General features: G+C 41.7%; 1 protein-coding gene across 1 annotated transcript in view; it reads right to left on the bottom strand.

Annotated features, from left to right (window-relative positions):
- Nucleotides 1-21789, bottom strand: part of MICAL3 (microtubule associated monooxygenase, calponin and LIM domain containing 3) — a 180837-nt gene that overhangs the window by 92187 nt on the left and 66861 nt on the right. The window contains exons 24-25 of the mRNA XM_030549239.1: nt 17342-17430; nt 16015-16102 (exon numbers count right to left, since the gene is read on the bottom strand). Coding sequence (XP_030405099.1) covers nt 16015-16102; nt 17342-17430 — 177 coding nt within the window. The remainder of the gene's footprint in view (nt 1-16014; nt 16103-17341; nt 17431-21789) is intronic.

The raw sequence follows: 21789 nt of genomic DNA, 5'->3' as shown, positions 1-21789 counted from the left end.
CCTTTGCTTTCTCTTCACTTCCCCAGATATTCTCATGTTACAGTATGTTACCGGAGGTACGTGAGGGAGCCACAAAACCTTGAATTCCCTAGCTTGTGCATTTAAAGCCTCATCCGTAATGCTGCATAAACATAGGTTCCATTAAAAACAAAAGCTTTGAATGCAAAGGGGACAATGACAAGGAGCACAAATGAAGAGAAATGTTGAAAACTGACATATCAAGGGTATCCACATAAAACTCAAAGTGAGCTCAAGCCTGAGAGCTAGGCACCTCAATGACAACATGTGAAGGTCTTCAGCTGAACGTGAAATACTCAGCACTTTAAGCACACCACTTCTGAACAAGATAGTGGATTGTCCTGCACTTGAAGTTTCTTAAAAGACTGGATGTCATTTTAGAATATATGCTCTACTCAACTAGAAGTTATGGTGTCTGATGCAGGAATTACTGTGTGAAATTCATTTGGCTTGTCTTATGCAGGAGGTCAGACTAGATGATCACAATAATCCTTTCTGGCCTCAAAAAGAACATGAAAATAAAAGGCAACAGCACAGAAAGACAAACACTGAGCAGCCATACAGGTGAGAGTGCTTCCCATCCTGCACTCAAAAGGCCAATGGCTCAGACCCCCCCACTGGTGTATCACATTTCACTGCTTCTGCACCTGAGCAGCCCTTGTTGTCTGAGCAGCCATTCCAGGTGGATCAGGGAATAACAAATTGGGGACCAAGCAGCTTGGTGTAGGGAAGGGAGGCTGCATGAAAGGCTCTCTTATTAAGAGGTCCACAGCATGGAAGTGCTGGAGAACAAGCACTAACAACTAATGTTTAAGAGGTTTTACAGAAAGAACCTTCCTTGCCTCAACAGCACACAACCCAATCTGAACCTCAGGAAATCAGGCTGGGTGAAAAAATTCTGTCTAACTATTTGGCCATCCCCGCAGCTAATGCAATGCAGAATCAGCCTTTGCTCACTCTACCACCAAAGCGCCCTGTGTAATTTGTATGGAAATAAACCTGTGGAAAGGGCAAAAGTTTCAAGGAGTTGCAGGAAGAGATTCTCCAAATCCAATCACGGAATAAGCCCTGCTCCACACACTTAATACACCTCTGGCAGAATGAAGTCCTTGGCATGTCATTGCCATCAGCAATAGATGTGGATCTCATTCACTCCAGATTCACAGAAATGAATTATGGTGATTGGCAAACTCAATAGTACTTTGTATATTTAGTTTAGAAGTGTTATAATGCTCCCTGTCTGCCCAGACGATAATTAGGTTATGAGAGACATGCAGAACAAACAGAGCCAGCAGAGCTGACAGAAAGTTGCTTTCTAGGGAATCAGCAGAGAGATGCCTAAAAAACAGCTGCTGATATGAAGAGTACCCTTCTTCGCTTGGTTAGTGGAGGCCTTCAAAACATATTTCTGAAGTGAATATAATTCACCAGTTTTATTTTAAGGTCAGTGACGAAAGGTCAGTTCGCTGTCACAAAAAGATGCCAAACCAGTTAAAAGGAAGAGTGTATAAAATGAATTCAACCCATCTTAACGTACAGAACAGAGACTTGGCCAGCCACAGGAAAGGAAATCAGTACCTCCATCACGGAAATGAAGACATTGAGATAGTCAAATGGCTGGACCCTTTGTGAAAGGAAACAAAATGAGGTTGTGAGGGGCCTAATGTGGATTGCTCCAAATGAGGACAAGTTGAGGGAGGCCAGGCTATGTTGGTATTGGCATATTTAGTGGAAATGTAAGAACTATATCAGTACGATGGCTCTTGCAATGACTGTGGATGGAAGACGACCAAAGGAGAGACCTAAGACTCGATACATGATTGGATATCAGTGGACCTCAAAGAAGCCAATCAGCATAACGGCTTGGCGTATGATCAGGAGTTTTGGTAGAAGGCTATAAAAGTTGCCAATCTTAAATAGGGAAAAGGTAAAAAAGTAGTAGCAGCAGTAGTAGTTTTATTTGAAGGTCATCTTTAACTGTTTCCTGTGACTTGTAAATAAACCCAAGCCCACTCAGAAGCTTACAGCATAAAGTTATGCTTGAGATCTACAGATGAAATGTGTTATGTGAAAGTGCAAAGTATTATTATGAAGTAGTGGAAAGTTAAGGCTCCGTGCATGCCAGTTGTTTAACCACAGAGAATAGCTGCTTACATGTCAAGAGAGATAAAGAATAATCCAGGAATATGGCTATTTTTGACCTCTGGAAAGAGTCCAGCACTGGAGATGGAAAAGACATAAGGTCATCTAATCCATGTCCCAGAGTACAGTGCAGGATTGTTCCCCACCGTATATTTCCTAGAAGAAAACCCTAACATTCTTGCAGGTTTCAGCTTAATTTCTCATCAGGAGTATGTTATAAAGTATTAGAACTGCAGGGCCCACAGGAAGTTAGACTTACGTTAAAAAAACACCTATGAATTTCTAATGTGTGTATGATCCTTGGATGTAAATGAGCTGATAATCCATAATTTACCACTTTCCACTTTGTTTGCATCAACTGGAATTTTTGAACGGTCTCCAACACTCTGAACATCAGCATTATAGTCTGTTCCATGGCACTATTTTTAATACCCAAAAGAAGCTGAGCGTGGGGAATCTGAAACAAGACAGAGGTATAAGGCACGAGTTTTGTGTTGCCAGCTGTTTAAGTTTCAGGTATTCTACCTCAAAGAACCACCAGAGACCATGCTTCCCGCAGGAAAAAAAACTGAAATAGCAAAGCAGATAAAGTATAAGTGTAGGGCTCTATTTTCAACTTGCTGAGGTTCCTGTTCATGCGCCTCCTTTCTGTGATCTTTATGATTTAATATTTTAAAAGAATCAAAATTTAAGTGTGCAATTATTATTGTAAGGCATTAATAATGGGAACCTCCTGAGTCTTCAGTACTGTATCACTATCTCTTACTCATTTCTTACTACCCTTGTCAAACAACCCCCTGTAGCCTTTTATTTTGCCACCAACACAGTTAATTAATATCCATCTGCTAAAATAGTTATACAAAGTATCCAAGTGAGTAAATCCATCAAAAAAAAAGGGTTCTTAATATGCAAGTAATACATTCTAGCAAAGAGCTGGACACAGAACACTTGAATCCAAAAGTACTAGGTGTATCTAATGATCAAAAGCAGAGCCTGCTTTTACTCTCCTAGTAATTCTATCTGAGATCTTGGCAAATATTTTGACTGAAGTATCAAAATTATACAGCCACTAAGAGTTACATCACAGAGAAGCAAAAGCCTGGAATATCAAGTATTCTCAGTCTCCAATCCAAGTAGTAACCATAAGCAAAACTTCATACTTATCAAATTCTGATGAGACCAGTTATTCACATTGGTATGGCCACCTTCTTGATCCAACTACCTGTCTCTTCAATTGTATTTTACGATTTTCCATAATTAATCAATTCCAGGATGCACTTGGATGTCCATCATCTCCTTATTTGAGTTACATCATTAGTTTCAAGATTGTATAAACTGCTACCCAGACAATAGTGTGAAAGTTGAGGATGCCTGTTGCAAGAAAACATTGAGGAGCGCTTATCCTGACTAAAAGCTCCATGCACTCTCTAGGATATAGAAAGGAAGGTATTTCTCATATCTTTCTCTTGGCTTTTAGAGTGACTGAATAGTCACACCTGCAAGCATCCAGAGCTTCACACTTTTGTGCATGTATCTTTCTGAAATTAAGGAAACGAATATACTAGCATTTCAAAAGCGACCATAATTTCAAAACCAAAATTTCCACACAGACACATTTATTCATTCAAAATAATGGATACATCAAATTTTATATTGTAAAAAGCCAGACAAGTTACCCAAGCCATAAAGCATTTGAAAGGTCTCTTGTGTAAAACTCCACTATTTTTACCCCGCCCTCAACTGTGGCTTAACTTCCCAAAGAGCAGAAAGGATTTATGAAACTTTCCAAAAAAGACACACTGACTTTTGAGATGTCAGCAAGCACAGGAAATTTCAGACTCACACACATTGTTTAAAGAAATAAACAATTAAACAGTATCAAATGGAAGGGCCGTCTCATCCTTAAACAGAGTATCTGCCTGATGTATATCCCCATACATGCACTATGGGCCAAATCCTGCATTTTTTGCACCCAAAACCCCACAACCACAGTGTCTGTTTTGGAAGTCTAAGGACTACACACTCGGGGTTTGAGGGACTAGACATTGTTCCCTCTTGGCAAATCAATAAGGACCAAGTGAGGAAGGATCAGAGGAAGTTTCTAGTGGACGTTTGTGGAGATGACGGTTCAGAAACGTTAGAACCTTTCATATGAAGTGACCATTCTGCACTGTCCTTGCTTAGTTGATTTGGACTATTTCCAACATCTTTGGAGGAAAGTTTAAAAAAACAACCCCACACCTCTGGCAGACTTTTCTCAGTCATACAGACTGATGATGATTAAGGTTAAGATTTTGTTACGGGTATTTTTAGTAAAAGTCACGGACAGGTCATGGCAATAAGCAAAAATTCACAGGAGCTGTGACCGGTCCGTGACTTTTACTAAAAATAATCGGGGAGGGAGGGAGGGCCAAGGGAGAGGTCAGCTTCAGGGGCAAAAGATTGCACAGCTCCAGCCTTGGGGGCATAGGGGCGCACAGCCCTGGCTCTGGGCGCAGCTGAAGCTCCAGAAGTCACGGAGGTCCAGTAAGGTCACAGAATCCGTGACCTCCCGTCAAATCATATCCCTGTTGATGATTCTATACAGTCAGTTTTGTTTAGCTACCATCACGTGATGATAGCTGCAGCTGATTAGCTGCTACAGTGCAATTTTAACAATACAAGTGTCTGCAAGGAACTGGGAAAAGGGGCTGAGTAGTTTTTCTTCTTTATACACTCTCCCCACAATAGTGGAAGCAAAATCCATCTGTGACTATGTGGTCTCCATTCCCTCCTTCCTCCCACCCTTCAAGTCACTTCTCTTGATTGTGCCATGTGGCACATTGTTCACTTATTTGGCTTTGGAAATTGTTTTGAAACTTTCCACATTACATTCAGTATCTTACTGTTCCTCTTCTTTTTATGCTGCTGTTCCTGGCACGCTGCAATATGTTTGCAAGTTGATAAATGCATCTTAGTTGTTTCAATGAATTCACAATACAGGTACATTTATACTTGATGGGCATATATATTTATATTCAAGAGGTTCCACACCTCCCTTTTTTTTTTTATCATAAGAAGATGCCTCGTTTCATCTTTTCTCATCACTGGTACTGGACACTGGAGAAGAGGGTACAGAACTACAGCTGTAAACCCAATTCATAGAACATAGTTATTTTATTCTCTGCCATATCTGGTTTCACTGAGATCTGAAACAGCTTGTGTGCTTCTTGCCATGTTCACAGCAAAGGAAATGATATAGGTGTCTGTTTTTCTTGACAAAGGTATTACTAGCCAGCATTTAGCTAGTGGAGCAAGTCAGAACTCTCGAAACAAGCATTTTGGGACACATGATGGAAATTGTTTTTCTAAGGACATGCCAAACCCTTTCAAATCTGGGTGCCTGAAGTTCGGCTTCTAAATCCCTATTTAAGCATAAGTAAAGATGGCTAATTTTCCAAAAGTTTCGAGCACCTCTAGCTCCAACTAATGCCAGTGGGATTTGTAGATGGCTCAGTACAGTGGAAAGCCACACCACTGTACTTAGGTTTCTAAATAGGGATTTCAAAGCCTAATTTTATGCACTCAGTTTTGAAAATTTGGCCTTACTATGGTCTCTGTTTGTAATGAAGCTCAACCTTTGCTGAGTTCACTTCTGGAGTGAGTCAGCCTCAGGCAGTGAGTGCCACAAAAACACACTATGGATCTTTTGCATAGAGACTGTCCAGTTTGGCCAATATACATGGCAGAGGGGCATAAAAAATAAATGGACACAAATCAGATATTAAGAATTGTAACATTCAAAAACCAGTAGAAGAGCACTTCAATCTCCCTAGACACTCAATAACAGACTTAAAAGTGGCAATTCTTCAACAAAAAATCTTCAAAAATAGACTCCAGCAAGAAACTGCAGAACTGGAATTAATTTGCAAACTGGACACCATCAAATTAGGCCTGAATAAAGACTGGGAGTGGACAGGTCACTACAAAAAGTAATTTTCCCTCTGTTGATACTCACACCTTGTTGTCAACTGTTGGAAATAGCCAACATCCACCTTGATTGCATTGGCCTCGTTAGCACTACAAAAGTAATTTTCCCTCTTGATATTTACCCCCTCTTGCAACTGTTGAGAATAGGCCACTTTCAATCGAATTGGCCTCGTTAGCATCGACCCCCCCCATTGGTAAGGCTACTCCCATCTTTTCATGTGAGATTTTATAGATATAGATATAGATAGATAGATATAACACTGCTTACTGTATTTTTCACTCCATGCATCTGATAAAGTGGGTTTTAGCCCATGAAAGCTTATGCCCAAATAAATGTGCTAATCTCTAAGGTGTCACAAGGACTCCTCATTGTTTTTGCTGCTTAACAAGGCTCTCCCCCTCACCCCCCGTATCAACACAAACACCTTGAGTGGAAGCTACTGTCACCTAATCTCATCCATGCTGCTAACTTCAGCAAGTGACTAAAACTACAAGTTATCTTCTCTGGAGTGTATTGCCTGGGGTGGCTGTTCCTTGACCAGTCATTCATGGAGCAGAGGAAACATGGTATAATTAGAGCACTGGAGGCTTCCTTGTTTTAGTGCTGGTTCTGCCACTGACTTGCCCAGGGACCTTTGCTAAGTCAGTTAACTGTGTGGTGACTCACTTTCCTCATCTGTAAAATGAAAATAATATTTTACCTGCTTAGTCTTAACTAATGTTTACAAAGTTCTTTAAAGTACAAGCTGCTATGGAGGGTCAAATCGGCAAGTGCCAAGCTTTGTGACTAGCACATTCTGAAGGTCAACTTGTTCTCTTTATAGGACTGGCTGTCCCATCAAAGATGTTTGTACACCCTGCAAGATCATTTCTAGGCCAACTGTTTCATTGTCTTTCCTCATTCTCATATTGCCAGGTTCATGTGTAGAACACACTTTTTTATATATATATATTTTTGATGTAGTATGAACTTTGGGGCTTTAATTAAAATGCATGCAATTTCCTCTGCACTCGTTTTTCTAAGTATGTTAATAAATATTTTAAATTACATACACCTGGCTGTGGGGAGGCTGCTGCAGGGAGGGAAAGGCAAGTTGGTGCAGAGGGAGAGCTTTTGCTTCATGTATAAAAAATGAGGGGCCCCAAACAAGGGGTGGAATTTGTGGGAGGGCAAATGCACCCTGGAAGTGCCGCCCACTTCTCTACCATGGCAGAATTTAGAGCACAACTCTCATTGTGCACTAAGACAGCGGCAGCATCAAGACAATTATAATAAAGAAAAAGCATAGTGGCAACCAGTGGAGAAAGTGCGTGATATCTGTGAGCATTTCACAGAGAATGAGGTGACAGTCACTGGGATTTATCCCATAACGCAAACTGATGTTCCTCTAGGTTTTAGATGAAAATAATTTGTCCCTTTGCACCAGAGGGGGAGTTTGACTGAATTTGTAGTAGGGACCAGATCAACCAAGGCTGGTTTTGAATCTTGGAAGCAAGTGTTTGATCCCTAGAAAGCAGAATGTGAGGGATAAAATTGCTGTTCAATTAACCTCTTTGCTGCTGCAGAACACAGGGTTGTTGTTTCATTTGTGCTTCAATGTAAAACCCCTGCTACATGGAGCAGCACATAATGTTTTACCCTAAACACCCATGGTTCATTTTCAGAACAAAAGGACCCAGTTCAGTGTCTCCCTCCCTGAGACCCTGCCTTCTAAAAAGTCTCCTGAATAACACCCAGTACTATAATAGGAGATAGAGAAAGAGATAGTGAGCTTCAGAACAGGCCAAAATATTTGGGGGAACAGTCTCATAGGTAAGCACAGCTGATCACCAGAGAGTCAAAGGACAAAACTGCAGAAGAATGAAACAAATAGTTTTAACAGATCTCATCCAGTTTCTGGAGAAGGGAGAACCCACATAACTGGAAAGAGTCTTGGACAAGTCCCAGGAATTTGGTTGCTCTGTAGTAAGTTAGACTTGTATTCACTTCTGACCACATCAGTGTATGTGTGTCAACACTGAGTTTTTATATGATTGTTAGAGGACAAAAAGCAATATTTTAAAAGCTGGAGTGCATATGTTCCCCTTCCCTAATAGAGAGAAACCCCATGGAAAACCAAGGCAGATTTTCATATTCTGTTTACAGTCTGGCAGTTAAGGGAACTCTCACAGCAGACAAGATATGCCCTACACAATCAGATCCCAAAGACCATCTGCTGATGCCAATGAAGCAGTAAGATGCATGCAAGGAGGGCACAGGATTAGCTTCTTAACATAGACTAATCCCCTACATGCCTGACAGCAGCAAAACAGATCTTGGCACTATATTCCAGTTCACTCCCTTGATGCCAGTCAGGACACCACACAGCCAGTTTGGGGAGGAAGAAAGATGTGAGAAGAAAAAGATATCACTGGCAATACCACCACATTAAAGTGTGACTTCACTTGAAAAGTGTTTTAGGGAAGAGGAAAAGGGATTCATATAAGGCCACAGGGAAGGCTGAAGTCTAAATATTGACCTGCTTTGACAGTTAGGTCCTTTGAAAAAATCTCACCTCAGGAATTGTAAACAGGTATTTTGTTCAGTGGATCCTTGTTACAGCAGGAGAGCATCACCCAGTTACTCAAACCCTGTGTCTGGTATAGTCTACTAACCCTCGGTTGTTAGTTATTATTTGTATTACAGTAATACCTAAAGATCCCATCATTCTAGGGGATATACATATACTTAGTAAGAACGAGCCCCTGCTGCGAAAGGCTCACTGTTACAACAGATTTGCATCTCACTTCTATGCTTGTGTTCCCTCTCCCACCCCAAATATTGGTTTTATTAATTTGTTCACAGTGAGTGGCAAGTAATGTTGGGCCATTAGTAACGCCCTATGAAAATTCCCCACTGCCACTGACAGTTGAACCAACAGCATTTACAATGAGTTTATCCAAAGCAGACCACTACCAAAGCAGGTTAATCCTTAGTCCCAGCAACTTTGGGTGTTTCTACCCTGCAATCAGAAATGTGACGGCAGCAGGTATACAGGAACCTGAGCTATTTCCAACAGCTGTAGCAGTGAAGCCGCAGCCGCACAGCTGGCTGCACAGGTTAGCTGCTCAAGTACACAGACCTAGGGTCCTGGGTGAGCGTCTACAAGCTATGCTGTCATTCAAATTGCCACAGCTTTGCTGCTATTATTTTTGAAGCTAGCTCTGTCAAAGCTAGCTTGGGTATATACACACCTGCTGCAGTCACACCTCTGACAGCAGGGTAGACATACCTTAAGACAATTTCCCCACAGAAATATATGAATTCCTTCCCACCACCACACCATGCCCTTCATTAGAAATGCACAGTGAACTGTCAGGAACATGAGCACAGAATCAGAAATTAGAGAGATAAAACCTGCTAACCCTTCTCCTCTTGGTGCAGAATTGCCCTGTAGATTTCTCTCTAGTACTTTCCAATGTTAGATGGCACATGTGATGGGGCTCTCCCACCACTTCTCTGGGAAGAATATTTTCTAGTCCACTAGATCAGTTGGAAATACTGTCATGCAATTCTAGTCTCCCCCAACCCTGGTCACTCACACCATTCCTTCCCTCGAACCAACAGAAGTAAAAATGGGGTGGAAAAGAAAAACTCGGAAACCTGGAGAGTGCTTGGAATTTATTCCCTTGAACAAGAGCGGTAACATTTGAACAAATAGTGTATTGATTTCACAGCAACAGAAAAAACAAATATTACATAATTTAAAAAGGCCACACTCCCCCCCACCAACAAACAAAACAAATAGATTAAAATATGAAAAAGTTTAAAAGGCTATAAGTGGAGATGTGAAGCCTTTCTGGGCACTGATCATCTTCCTTGCCTGTTTTCCATCACAATGTTTGTTTCATATAAACTCCTGTTTCTCCCTGAGCCAAACCTAACCCCTAGGAGACAATCACTTATCAGATACTGCTTTTCAAAGGGCAGAAATCTAAATCATCTCAGGTAATGAAAAAGCAGCAACTTCTCTTTTATACAGATTTAACAGGTCTTTTTCTAATGTCATGAGAAATATTTAATGTAGCTTCTGAAAGTGCCCAGAAAAATTCATATCACCCTTCAGAAAATACACACACAAAACAAACAAGTAATTCTGTGGAACAAGTCTACAGGTCTGAAAGGTGAAGGAAGAGCTGAGAGCCCTGCTTCTCCCCAAAGTGTTCTCAGCAGGATCCTGTTGTGGGCATTAGGTACCAGGATCATCACTGCATATTTTGTCTTATCCTCAAAAGCTTTCTAGGCTTTTTCACATAGCAACTGTACAGCAACTGTTGGGTTAGCTGCCTTTCAATTCATCTGAGAGATGCAATCCCTCACTTCAGTTTCCCCTCTCCAGATTTCCTGCACTTGAACCTGCTGTTCCCTGCGCATTCTCCCCTCATGGAATCCTGATAAGAACACTGAAGAACAGGATGGACTGGGAACAGGTTAGTACACATTCCAACTAGAGAGCTTCCAGACTCCACAAGGGAACAAGATGATTCGTTGGGCAGGGACTTGGTCCTAATCCTTCAATTCGGACCCTCTTTTAGGTTTCCAGAAACACAGGGCATTACTCTCAAATGTATAGTCTAAAACTTCCAGTTTGAAGAGCGGCAGATGAGCTCTCTTTGGAGAGCTGTTATAGATCAGCTATGGAAAGGTTCAGAATAATGGACCATGAATGCAGAATACTACTATTCCTTCCAACTCCAGTGAAGGTTTCCAAGGCACAGCAGAAGTTTAAAGTCTGTTTTTCCCCATCGCTGTCTGATCAGAAACTGGTACATTAATTTTCAGACCGAATTCTAAGATATGGACCTCTTGGCTTTTATTGGTTTAGGAATAGGTGTGCTTCAGGGTGGCTGGTATAAAGTGCAAGCAACAAGTACAAAACACTACACCACAAGATTACTTCAGCAGGTGTAGTCAAACCTTTTAAAGTTGAAGGTTTAAGACAGAGAGGGACACATTTTTAAAACACTGCCTCTATTCATAATGATACAGAATCATACATACAAATTAAGGGTTCTGTGCAGGTAGGTTCATCTACACGTGCAAATGGGATTGTGTGTGTATGAACTGTATTCACAAGTAATGCACGGACAGTTTAGGCACAGTCACACGTGGACAACATTTATATGCATAAAGTCCACTTGGATGTGTATATACATACAATTCCCCATTCGTGCATTGTTTGCTGATACAAGAAAGTTTGTGCGTAAGTTCTTTGTAGGTGTCCACAAGGAACCATGCATAACTGGACATGCTAGTAATGGCCAGTTGGGGTCTCTTTGAAAATGTGGCCCACATTAATGGGTATGTGCGTTACAGGAAGCAGCCACCCTCTCTCCTCTGTAGCCATCAAAAGATCTTTCCATAGGTAAGCTAAACTTTGTTATATACAGTAGACTACACATAAAGAGATGGATAGTTAAAGGAATAGCACTTTGGACTGTACTTACTGTACATATTTGTGGGATGTACATGAGTGGGCTTCCTGCCTTCATTATTGCACCCCTATTGTTATATACACTGTATATTTAGAGGCCTATGTGGTAGGAGCCCTGATCTCTTCCTTCCCTATCGCTTTTTGGGTTCTGCTCACTACTGTTTGTATTTGGTAACCAAATACCTCTGCAGGGATCTTTCACTGGCTCACAAAGGGGACACTTCACTAGCCAGGCAACTCTCTCAAAGATCATGCTACCTGCCATCTAGTGCGGTATGTCTACAGGGGGAAGATGAGCTTGTTTCCCTTCTGAACTTTCCATTGTGAGTGGGGAAGGAAGCAGATTACTAGTAGGAGAGTGCTTGTCCCAGGGATGAAACATTTTACCTGCCCGAAGTCAAGCATTATTATGAGCTCTGCATTGAAAGAGACTGTTCCAAGTCCACCTGTCAGGGAAGTGCTAAAAGTTCAGAGATAAGTTCTTATAGACTTTTAGAACAAAACACAAAAACAGCACTTGTATATTAAAAGCATATTAAAAACCATATAAAAATACTGTAAACCATATTAAAAAAATCCAAGAGAGACAACAGTTACAGATTATCGAAGGAAGAGAGACAGTTGAAAAGCAGGGCTGTTGGGTTTTTTATTTTATTTATTTATTTATTTATTTATTTATTTATTGGCAAAAGCAGCTACTTTGGCACAAAGGCAATGCAGAAGAGAGAGACAGACACAAACAAGCAGACAGTACAGAGAAGGCTTACAGAGTCTACCACGAGCATGCCAGAGTTCAGCACCAAAAGCACAGTTGTAGCTTTCCCCACCCTTCCTTCACAAGAGAGTCCTGTTTCTTGGGAAAGAATGGAAACAGCTGCGCAAAAGCCCATTACTATTTTCCCAGTTGAAGCAACAACTGTGCCTCCATAGCCAGTTCGCATAAACTTCTCTGAAATTCCCTGCTTAGAGCCCTCCTATTGTGCACACAGGCTCCTTGGCAAATCAGACATAACCCTCAACAGAACTGTAATTCTAACTGATGGCTGGAAAACTCGGCTTGGATGTGAGATTGTCCCTAAAACTACAGTCATTACAGCCCAAGGGATAAGATGATCCACATTTAATGCCAACTAGAAAGTGGCTGCATTGTGATGCATTTAGCAAAGGTAAAACATGTAGATCAGGTTAGTAACATCCCATGTGAAAGTGCTTAGCGTGACCTCACCACAACTCAGCTGACTGAACCTGCTGAACAGCGTCCAATGTTTGGAGGTCATTTAAGTTTCCACCTCTTCCACCCAAGTTGGCTAAGAAACAAAGTGCCAGACTCATTGGTGGTGTAAAGTAGATGCCAAGTGTAAACGGGTTAGAAACATGTGAGTGTAAAAGGAAAAGTAGTGTAATTTACACCCATTTGGTATTCGGTGGGAACCAAACATCAGACCTAGCATAAGCTGTTGTAATGCCCACTGAACAGAAGCTTTGCCTGCTTACACCTGCATTGATTTTTGACCCTAGCAGTGTTGGGGATGGTGCCAGCATAAATTAAAAATGAGATGGGACTGCTTTATTCTGCATCTTTCCATTACTTGCCTTTCATAGTACACATCTTTTCCTCCATAATCTAAATTACACTCATTTTGCACCTCCACTGAATGCCATGCCCATGCACATCACACTTCTTTGCCACTTATGCTGATTTTCTAACCAGTTTACATTTCACATGCAGCCTACACCATCACTGAAGCTGGCTCATCTCTTACAGGATATGCAACTGTTAATGCAGGTTGCATTTGGTGGTGTTTGGCCCAAAGGCGGTCAAACGTTCTTAGAAGATATAGAGCTAACAGTAGCAAGCCCATCAGCCAGGAGAAGCAGAGACTTGGAAATAGCTCCCTGCTCCAATTCAGACAAGTTCATGTTTAAGGTATTGGTCTGTGCTACAGTGTACACTGTCTAGCAATATTCTCTAATTAGCACAATTTAATAAATTACAGCTAAGCATGTAGAGGGCATTTCTAGTTCAAAGTCAGGAATCCATCAAATGGAGATGTGCCTCCCTAGGATTTTCCAGGAATAGAATCACATCCTTTCACTGCATTACCAATCCAAGTAGTTTAAAGCTCGCTCTAATCCTCCTCCCCCACCTCTCTTTTTAAAAGCTCAAAGAACTGTAAACACTAGCCATATACTTCCTGACCCAACCAGCAGAACAGGATCCAAAGGGAGGTGGTTACAAGGCATATGATAGTTATATTGCTGCGCTAGCTAAGTGAGAACTGACCTGCAGTTAATGAAGCTGCAGCAAGCTTCTCATGCACACTGCTTTTGAGTCAATATCTCCCCTGTTCTATCCCACATCTCATTATTGCCAGGAGTTTTAAGACACACTTAAGACTTCCTACAAAGAGGATGGGGAAAGATGTGAAATCTCAGCTAAAAAGGGAGATTCCAGCATAGGAGGTAAAGCACTGCATGCCTCCTTACCGTTAAACTTATCTCAGCCATGCACACAGCTGAGTATGCAATGCACTATACTACCCTGCGGGCAATTCCAGTGGGTATTTTAATAATATAAGAAGCAGCTCTACTATACTTGGTGCTGTGTATGAGTGCATACTGCCTCATGTAACATCCCTTTCAAGGGCCAGTGTTCCAAAAAACGTTATGGAATTCCCCTTCTGCTGAGGCAAACAGAAGCAAGCTGTTAAAGAAAATAATGTCTGCTCTGTTCTATCCCTCTCCCATGTAGATGGATCACAGATCTATCCACAGGGTCAGATACAGTCACATAACAAGAGCAGCAGATATTTAATTATTTGGCCATACCTGTTTAGCGAACCATGGCCTATCATCTTACCTCATCACTTATCTCTCCACCAGCATTTGTTGAACAGTAAAGATCTGAGAAATAGCCAGTGTTTTCTGTTCATCTTAAAAGTTAAGTCTCTTCTAACAATTCTCCCTGTTTTTCAAGAAAGATCTGATTCTTAAAGGGAAGGCAACTTCAAATCACTCAATAAAAGCAGTTAAAAACAGTTTAAGGTACTATAGCTGCCAAAGACACAAGGCCAACTTTTCCGATTTTACAATGACATTCTCCTTAAAATTTCTCTCCTCTCCATTTTGCTGTATAGAAAACCCATACAAATGGAGGAGGAAACTGTGAAACTAACTACATACAAAGCGCTGCCAAATGCACAAAGCAAAACTGAAATAACAATTCTCTAATCACTTACAATTATAATCTTACATTGTAATAAATAATAAATAATATGAATAATTTAAAAAATTCAGACAAAAGCATGATTTAAGCTGACTATATCCCTTAAGATCTTTTAAATCTAGTACTATAATCTGGGGACATTTTGCTACATAAAGGGTGACTATTTAATATTTTTGCTCTCCTTAAAGCAACTGTTTTAGTTTATCCACAGTATTCAGGGCCCATACACTAGAAACCAACTTTCTCTTCCCTCTTGCCCCCCACATCTCACCTTTTCCTTCTCCACTAAATTGCAGTTTTCAATAAAAACAATTGAGGAGGTGGGCCAGATGAGAGTCTGTGGCACAAACAGAATATTTCTCCCAAGTTAGAAGGAATTAGAGCTTTCAGATAGAGCAGACTATCCCTAGCAACACGACACATGCAGTAATAACCCAATTCCCAAAACAACTCGCCAAGAGCAGCACATGTTCTGACAATGAGGGGAGAGCGCCATGATCTGCCAGCACCAAGGAGTTCAAGAGTTTAAGGAACTGGTTTCCTTTAGCTGCAGAAGACACCAAGAATTCTTAAGTAGCCACAGTCCAAAGACAGCAACAGGGATTTTTTTTTTTAAATTCCGATACCAGGCTAATGGGAAGCGTGGGAGGATGGGCACTATATCCAGAATTCAGGTGAACACAGAAATCCAGTCTATGAGTTATTGTAGTCCAGAGAGACCTTCAGTTCTATTAATACTACAGTGCAGACTTCACAGATCAAGCCTTTTTATTTGGGCTCATTCCAAAGAAATCCTGAACTGAGTATCTGTGTTCACCTAGAATGATTTTAGACAATGCCCTTGAAAGATAGAGAGTCCAGGCCCCAAAGCCACCACACAAAAGAATACCCAAAATTCACACAAATTATACAGCTTACAAAGTCAGGTCATGTTAAAATCTTACTGGTCAGCAGTCTGCCGATAAAACTCCCCCAGGATTTGCACAAGAACCTCTGACTGGACATAGAGAAAGGGGACTCCAAAAGCCATCAGCTGACACATGAAAAACGAGTCCAAAGGATTTTGGGCTACCTGGCGCCCGACCGAAGAAACTGTGCTTTGCAGGCGCTGGCTTGCCACCCTAACTTTGTCAAAGAGGCTGAGAGAGTACTTCACCACCCTGCCAAAGAATGAAGCGGAGCTACCTGGAGTCCTCTCTGCCGAAATGGCTATGGAATTTGTCCGTCCACTTGCTTCAGCTGCCATGGCTTCCTGCAAGGATCCTTTGTTGTCCTGTGAAATGAGGGAAAGGGGAAAAAAAAAATAAAAAAAAAAGAAGAAGAAATTGGAAATCCCTTGGAAGCAATTACTTCTAATTTGGAGCAGTGTGTTTTAACACTGAACACACCCAACCACCTCTTGAACAGCAGCATTTGATTATTTATGGGTTAGGCAGCGTCTGGACACGATACTCAGGAGTCGGGCCCAACTAGTGCATCGTCATCTGATTATTTATGTTCTGAAGATCACTTTATACATCTAAGGCAGGCAAAGAGCTGATATTTCTACACCTTGCTCACAGGAGTTACGACCCATTTTTGCCCTTCAACTTCAGAAGGAAGCAAAGCAGCAATGGGCCTCGATCCTTCCCCTGCACAGCCGAAGGAAGCACAGCATTAACTTGCTATGGTAATGGTAGGGCACGGGGGAGGGGAGATAACACTTACTGTAGAAAACAAAAGCTCCACATAGAAGAGGGTCCAGCTTTGAGCAAGTAGGAGAGAGCTGAAAGCAAACTTAATAGGATTTGAGAAGGTAACACTGCTCAGGACTATAATGTAACTTCCCAAAGAGAGTGTAGGAAGAGAGACTCAAAGTGAAACAGGGACAGAAAATAAGCCCAATTGTTGCTTTATGGGGTGCAGGGAGTAAAAAGGGAGCCCTTTCTGAACTACACAGTATGACCTGGCCCTCTTTTCCAAGCATGATTCTACCTGTTAGTATTAAGTGAGGAAAAACAATTCCTTTCTAGCAATAGGTTCCTATTAATGCAAGACAAATCTTCCTAAGGAAGAGCTCAATTTTGGCCTATTCGAATAGGTTTGGTTCAGAACCCAAATCCTAGCCCATAGAGATGGGACTGAATTTCCTGAACAGAAATGGAAAGTGTTGGCTTCATTTTAACGAAGCCTTTCCAATAAGCAGAAAGGCTGTCAACTTTGTCATTCTAGTTCTTCTAGTGTTTGCAGGCTTCAGGAATTATTTTAGTTCAAAAAGAAACTAATATCAAAATCCTAGACTGTGTGGGGTGGAGTTTTCTTTCTTAATGAGACCCACAAAAACATAAGAGGTTGATAATTACAACACAGATTGCTCTTGAATTTACCACTTTACAAACAGGCAAGACTTCATGACATTTAAACATACTGTGATTCATTACAATCTTCTACCCTCTGCAAAAACACACATTTTTCCAATAGCAAGGGTCAAAACCCATTACACCCAACATGTCAGATTAGAATAAAAAGTTACCTTTCCTGACAGAGGACACACTGCTGGTCTCTTCCTTTGAGCATAACCAGAGAGTCGGTAACAGTAGTGAGGTTTACAGTAGAATTTACCTGCAGTCAGAACAAAAGGGGGAGAGAGAAGTAACAGTGAGAACACAGCAGCTCAGTCTACACAATATAACACTACCTCAGTGAGATTTACTTTGCTATATCCACTTCCTGTGCCCAGCACTGCCCCCTCACTATGCTTGGAGACAAACAATCTGAAGTTTTAACTCAAGTCCTCCTCTCCCCCTCCCGAAACAGTGCCTATTCCATTGGGTGCCTGACAACCATTTATCCGAGATCCAATCAGCCACCAAAGCAGAGCTGAGGCCTTCGTGGTATCACACACTAACAATGCAGCAGTGTGTGAAGAACAAAGATGACATTACATTAAAAGCTGGCAGCCGCACTTTCGGGAAAATCAAGAATGAATACAACTATCAGAGAAATGGGTGTTAACTCTGAAGGGCCTATGTACCATAATATACCAGAACATCTCCCAAAATAAGATATTCTACTTAAATCTCATTTCCCCAATCAACAGGCTTCATAGGACCTAGTCGAGTGCCACAGCTAGAAGCCCAGCTGAGAATAGACCTAGTTACCTTTTACTCTTATTGGGACAGTGTTGGGGAAATGGTACCCTGGCCTGAAGGTGCTACTCCAGTACAAACACTAGTATCAGGTCAGAGTGGTGGTGCTGCATGAGTTTTCCATGCAGCTCTGTCACTGCACAGCTGCCCTGAAACGCACTGCAGATTCCTCTGCTATTCCAACATAACTCTGCTAATGAACCTCAATCCTGCAGTGCGACCTCGACTGTTTTACTAGTTCGGCTCCTCCTCAGTAAGAGCACCTCAATCCAAACGTGCAGCCTCCGCTACTAACCCAGTCCTGCCCTCTCCACTGTCAAGTCTTCTCTGCTTGAGTTCTGGCCAGGTTGCTCTCTGGGATTCAGGTGGTGCTTGGAGAACTTAGGTCTGCAACCTACAATCTGGACTCATGGTCTTCTTAGCTGGTAAAATCTACCAGGAGGACATTAGACCCATTATTTGAGAACACTGTCTCCTTTTGGGAAGACAAGGTGACCACATCTCACATTTCAGAGGTCCGGGCTCAAGAAATCAGCTCTTTATGCTGCTAATCTCTCCAGCTATTGCCCTACGTATAACTGTCCATTTCTGGGAACATTTCTGAGAAGGGTATGGGGAAGGCATCACTTACAATACTGCGAGTCCGCAGACTTTCTTAACTCCTTGTAATTTGGTTTTAGGCCTGAATACTATACCTAGACTAAAATATTCTTATTGGTCTCCTTTTGACAACATATTCAGATGATATGGTATATAGGGATTCTTTTTAGATCTCATAGCTGCCTTTAATACTGCTGACTACAGAACGTGGATTCATTTGTTAACCCAGATAGATGAATAATATTAAGACATGAATGGCTCTAGTCTTCTCTCAGAAAAAATCCAGAGTGAAATTTCTCATCTGCCCCAGGGACTCTTTTATAATGTGATTCTGTTGTGAAAAAGGCTAATATTCTGGGATGTACTGAAAGGAGTGTCATATGAAAGACACGAGAGGTAACTGTTCTGCTCTACTTGGCACTGATGAGGCTTCAGCTGGGATACTGTGTAATGTTTTGGGCACCACACTTTAGGAAAGATGTAGACAAGTTGGAAAGTGTCCAGATGACAGCAACAAAAATGGTAAGAGGTTTAGAAAGCCTGAAGTGCACTGCAGAATCCTCTGCTATTCCAACACAACTCTGCTAACGGCCCTAAACCCTGCAGTGTGATTTCGACTGTTTTACTAGTTCAGTAAGAGCACCTCAATCCAAACGTGTAGCCCCCACTACTAACCCAGTCCTGCCCTCTCCACTGTCAAGTTTTCTCTGCTTGAGTTCTGGCCAGGTTGCTCTCTGGGATATAGAAAGGAAAGGTTAGATGAATTGGGCATGTTTAGTCTAGACAAGAGAAGGCTGGGAGATGGGAAGGGAGGGAACCTGATAACAGTCTTCAAATGTGTCATGGGCTTTTATACAGAGGACAGTGGTCTTTAGTTGTGCACCAAGGGTAGGAAAAGACAAATCAGCTTAGTTTGCAGCAAGGAAGATTTAGGTTAGATATTAGGAAAAACTTTCTAACTATTAGGCTAGTTAAGTACTGGAACAGGTTACCTAGGGAAGTTACGGAACCCTATCGTTGGAGGTTTTCAAGAACAGGGTAGACAAACACCTGACAGGATGGTCTAGGTATACTTAATCCTACCTCAATGCTGGGGCAGAGAGTGGACTAGATAATCTTTTGAGCTCCCCTCCTGCCCTACATTTCTCTAAGATTCTGTGGAGTACCACAGAGTTCTTTTTGGACACTACTGCTCAATATACATGAAAAGCTGTTAGGGAAGCAATGTGGTTTGGGTTTTAGTGCTATCAGTATGTTAAAGCCTCAGCCATCAGACCAAGATGAAGTGATCATTTGGCACAGACTGGTGCTTGGAAGATTGCTGGCAGAAGACTGAGTAAATGCTTGCTGGCAAAGGGAACAACTCGAGCAGAGGGTAGAAACTATTTCTGCTCTTGCAACTGAGGAAGGATCCTAGTTTATTGTTACTCAGACATACAAGCAGAGGATTCTATTGGATAATCAGCTGCTTCTGAATGTCCAGGCTACCAGCAGTGACCAAGAATGGTCCTCCTCACTCCCCTCTGCACCCCGCCCTCAATCTTTGAGTACTAAGAAGGCTGCTGCTATTTCTTTTATATATGGCCTTCAAAGCTACCACTGGTCCCTTGGGTCTGACAGCCCAAGTTTGTTGTCCTTGAGGGCACATTGTAAAGGCCCATCTATGTCTTACTGGGAGGCTGGTTTGGTGATGGTTCTGAGATTTCCCCTTCCTCTTCACCCCCTAGTGGTTGAGGGACTTTGTTATTGTTGGTTGCTATAAGATCTAATAACAATTTGTTATTTCAATTATATATTGCCTGTGAAACTTGAGTTTGATACCCTTGTGGTGTTTATCCTAGCCAGTGAATTTATGGATACTATTCTCGGTCAGCAACATTGTGTGTCTAATCAGTTTCTGAAATTTGCTAAGATATTTATCTCCTAACATGCTGCAGCAGTGTATTCCAGAGCTTCATTATATGTTGTCTCAGTTTACCATTTTTGTTCTGCTCTTGTATGAAAGGGACTGATTGAGTGCCTGATTGGTCTTCTATAAACCATTCACTGCTGTTATTTTGTCTTCTTAAACAAGCCTAACATGCCATCACACTTTGCATAGAATCCTATACTGCACTCCCCCACCCACCTCTAATTAAGTTTTTTTATGCCTTTTCTCCCATTATAGATTCATAGACTCTAGGACTGGAAGGGACTTTGAGAGGTCATCGAGTCCAGTCCCCTGCCCTCAGGGCAGTACCAAATACTGTCTAGACCATCCCTGATAGACATTTATCTAACTTACTCTTAAATATCTCCAGAGATGGAGATTCCACAACCTCCCTAGACAATTTATTCCAGTGTTTAACCACCCTGACAGTTAGGAGCTTTTTCCTAATGTCCAACCTAAACCTCCCTTGCTGCAGTTTAAGCCCATTGCTTCTTGTTCTATCCTTAGAGGCTACGGTGAACAAGTTTTCTCCCTCCTCCAGATGACACTCTTTTAGATACCTGAAAACTGCTATCATGTCCCCTCTCAGTCTTCTCTTTTCCAAACTAAACAAACCCAATTCTTTCAGCCTTCCTTCATAGGTCTTGTTCTCAAGACCCTTAATCATTCTCGTTTCTCTTCTCTGCACCCTCTCCAATTTCTTCACATCTTTCTTGAAATGCGGTGCCCAGAACTGGATACAATACTCCAGTTGAGGCCTAACCAGTGCAGAGCAGAGCGGAAGAATGACTTCTCGTGTCTTGCTCATAGCATACCTTCTGGAGCTCCTCACTACCGTGACTCACCTAAACTAACTCATCAGTAAGTTTTGTCACCGCTTACAGGTCCATCACATACAGAATACGAGACCCAGTACTGTTCTCTCGGTCACCACTTTTAACAAATCTCGCTCTGTACAGAAAATTGGTCATTTATTCCAATTCTGTGTTTCCCAATTCAGCTAGTTTCATCTATAAATAGGACCTCCTCAGCCAGCCTATGAAAAGCTAGTATTATATCCATTGGTTATAAATCTCCTATTTTATTAACTCTGGAAGAATTTTTACTAGTTGAGTTCTGATTCCCCTGGCAGAAAGTGATTTGCGTTTGTCCCTATCATGTTTTACTCACCAAAGTGTTTTAAAGCTCTGGCTTAAGAAGACTCCTCCTTTCCTGGAACTGAAGTAAGGCTCAAGGATCTATACTATTCAGGATCATCCTTACACACCTTTTTAAAGGGAAAATGCATCACGCGGGCCCCTC

This window comes from Gopherus evgoodei, chromosome 1 (assembly GCF_007399415.2).
Source record: "Gopherus evgoodei ecotype Sinaloan lineage chromosome 1, rGopEvg1_v1.p, whole genome shotgun sequence".
Lineage (NCBI taxonomy): Eukaryota > Metazoa > Chordata > Testudines > Testudinidae > Gopherus > Gopherus evgoodei.
The sequence above is the reverse complement of the archived record's forward strand: the minus strand, read 5'-3'. Positions and strand labels throughout refer to the sequence as shown.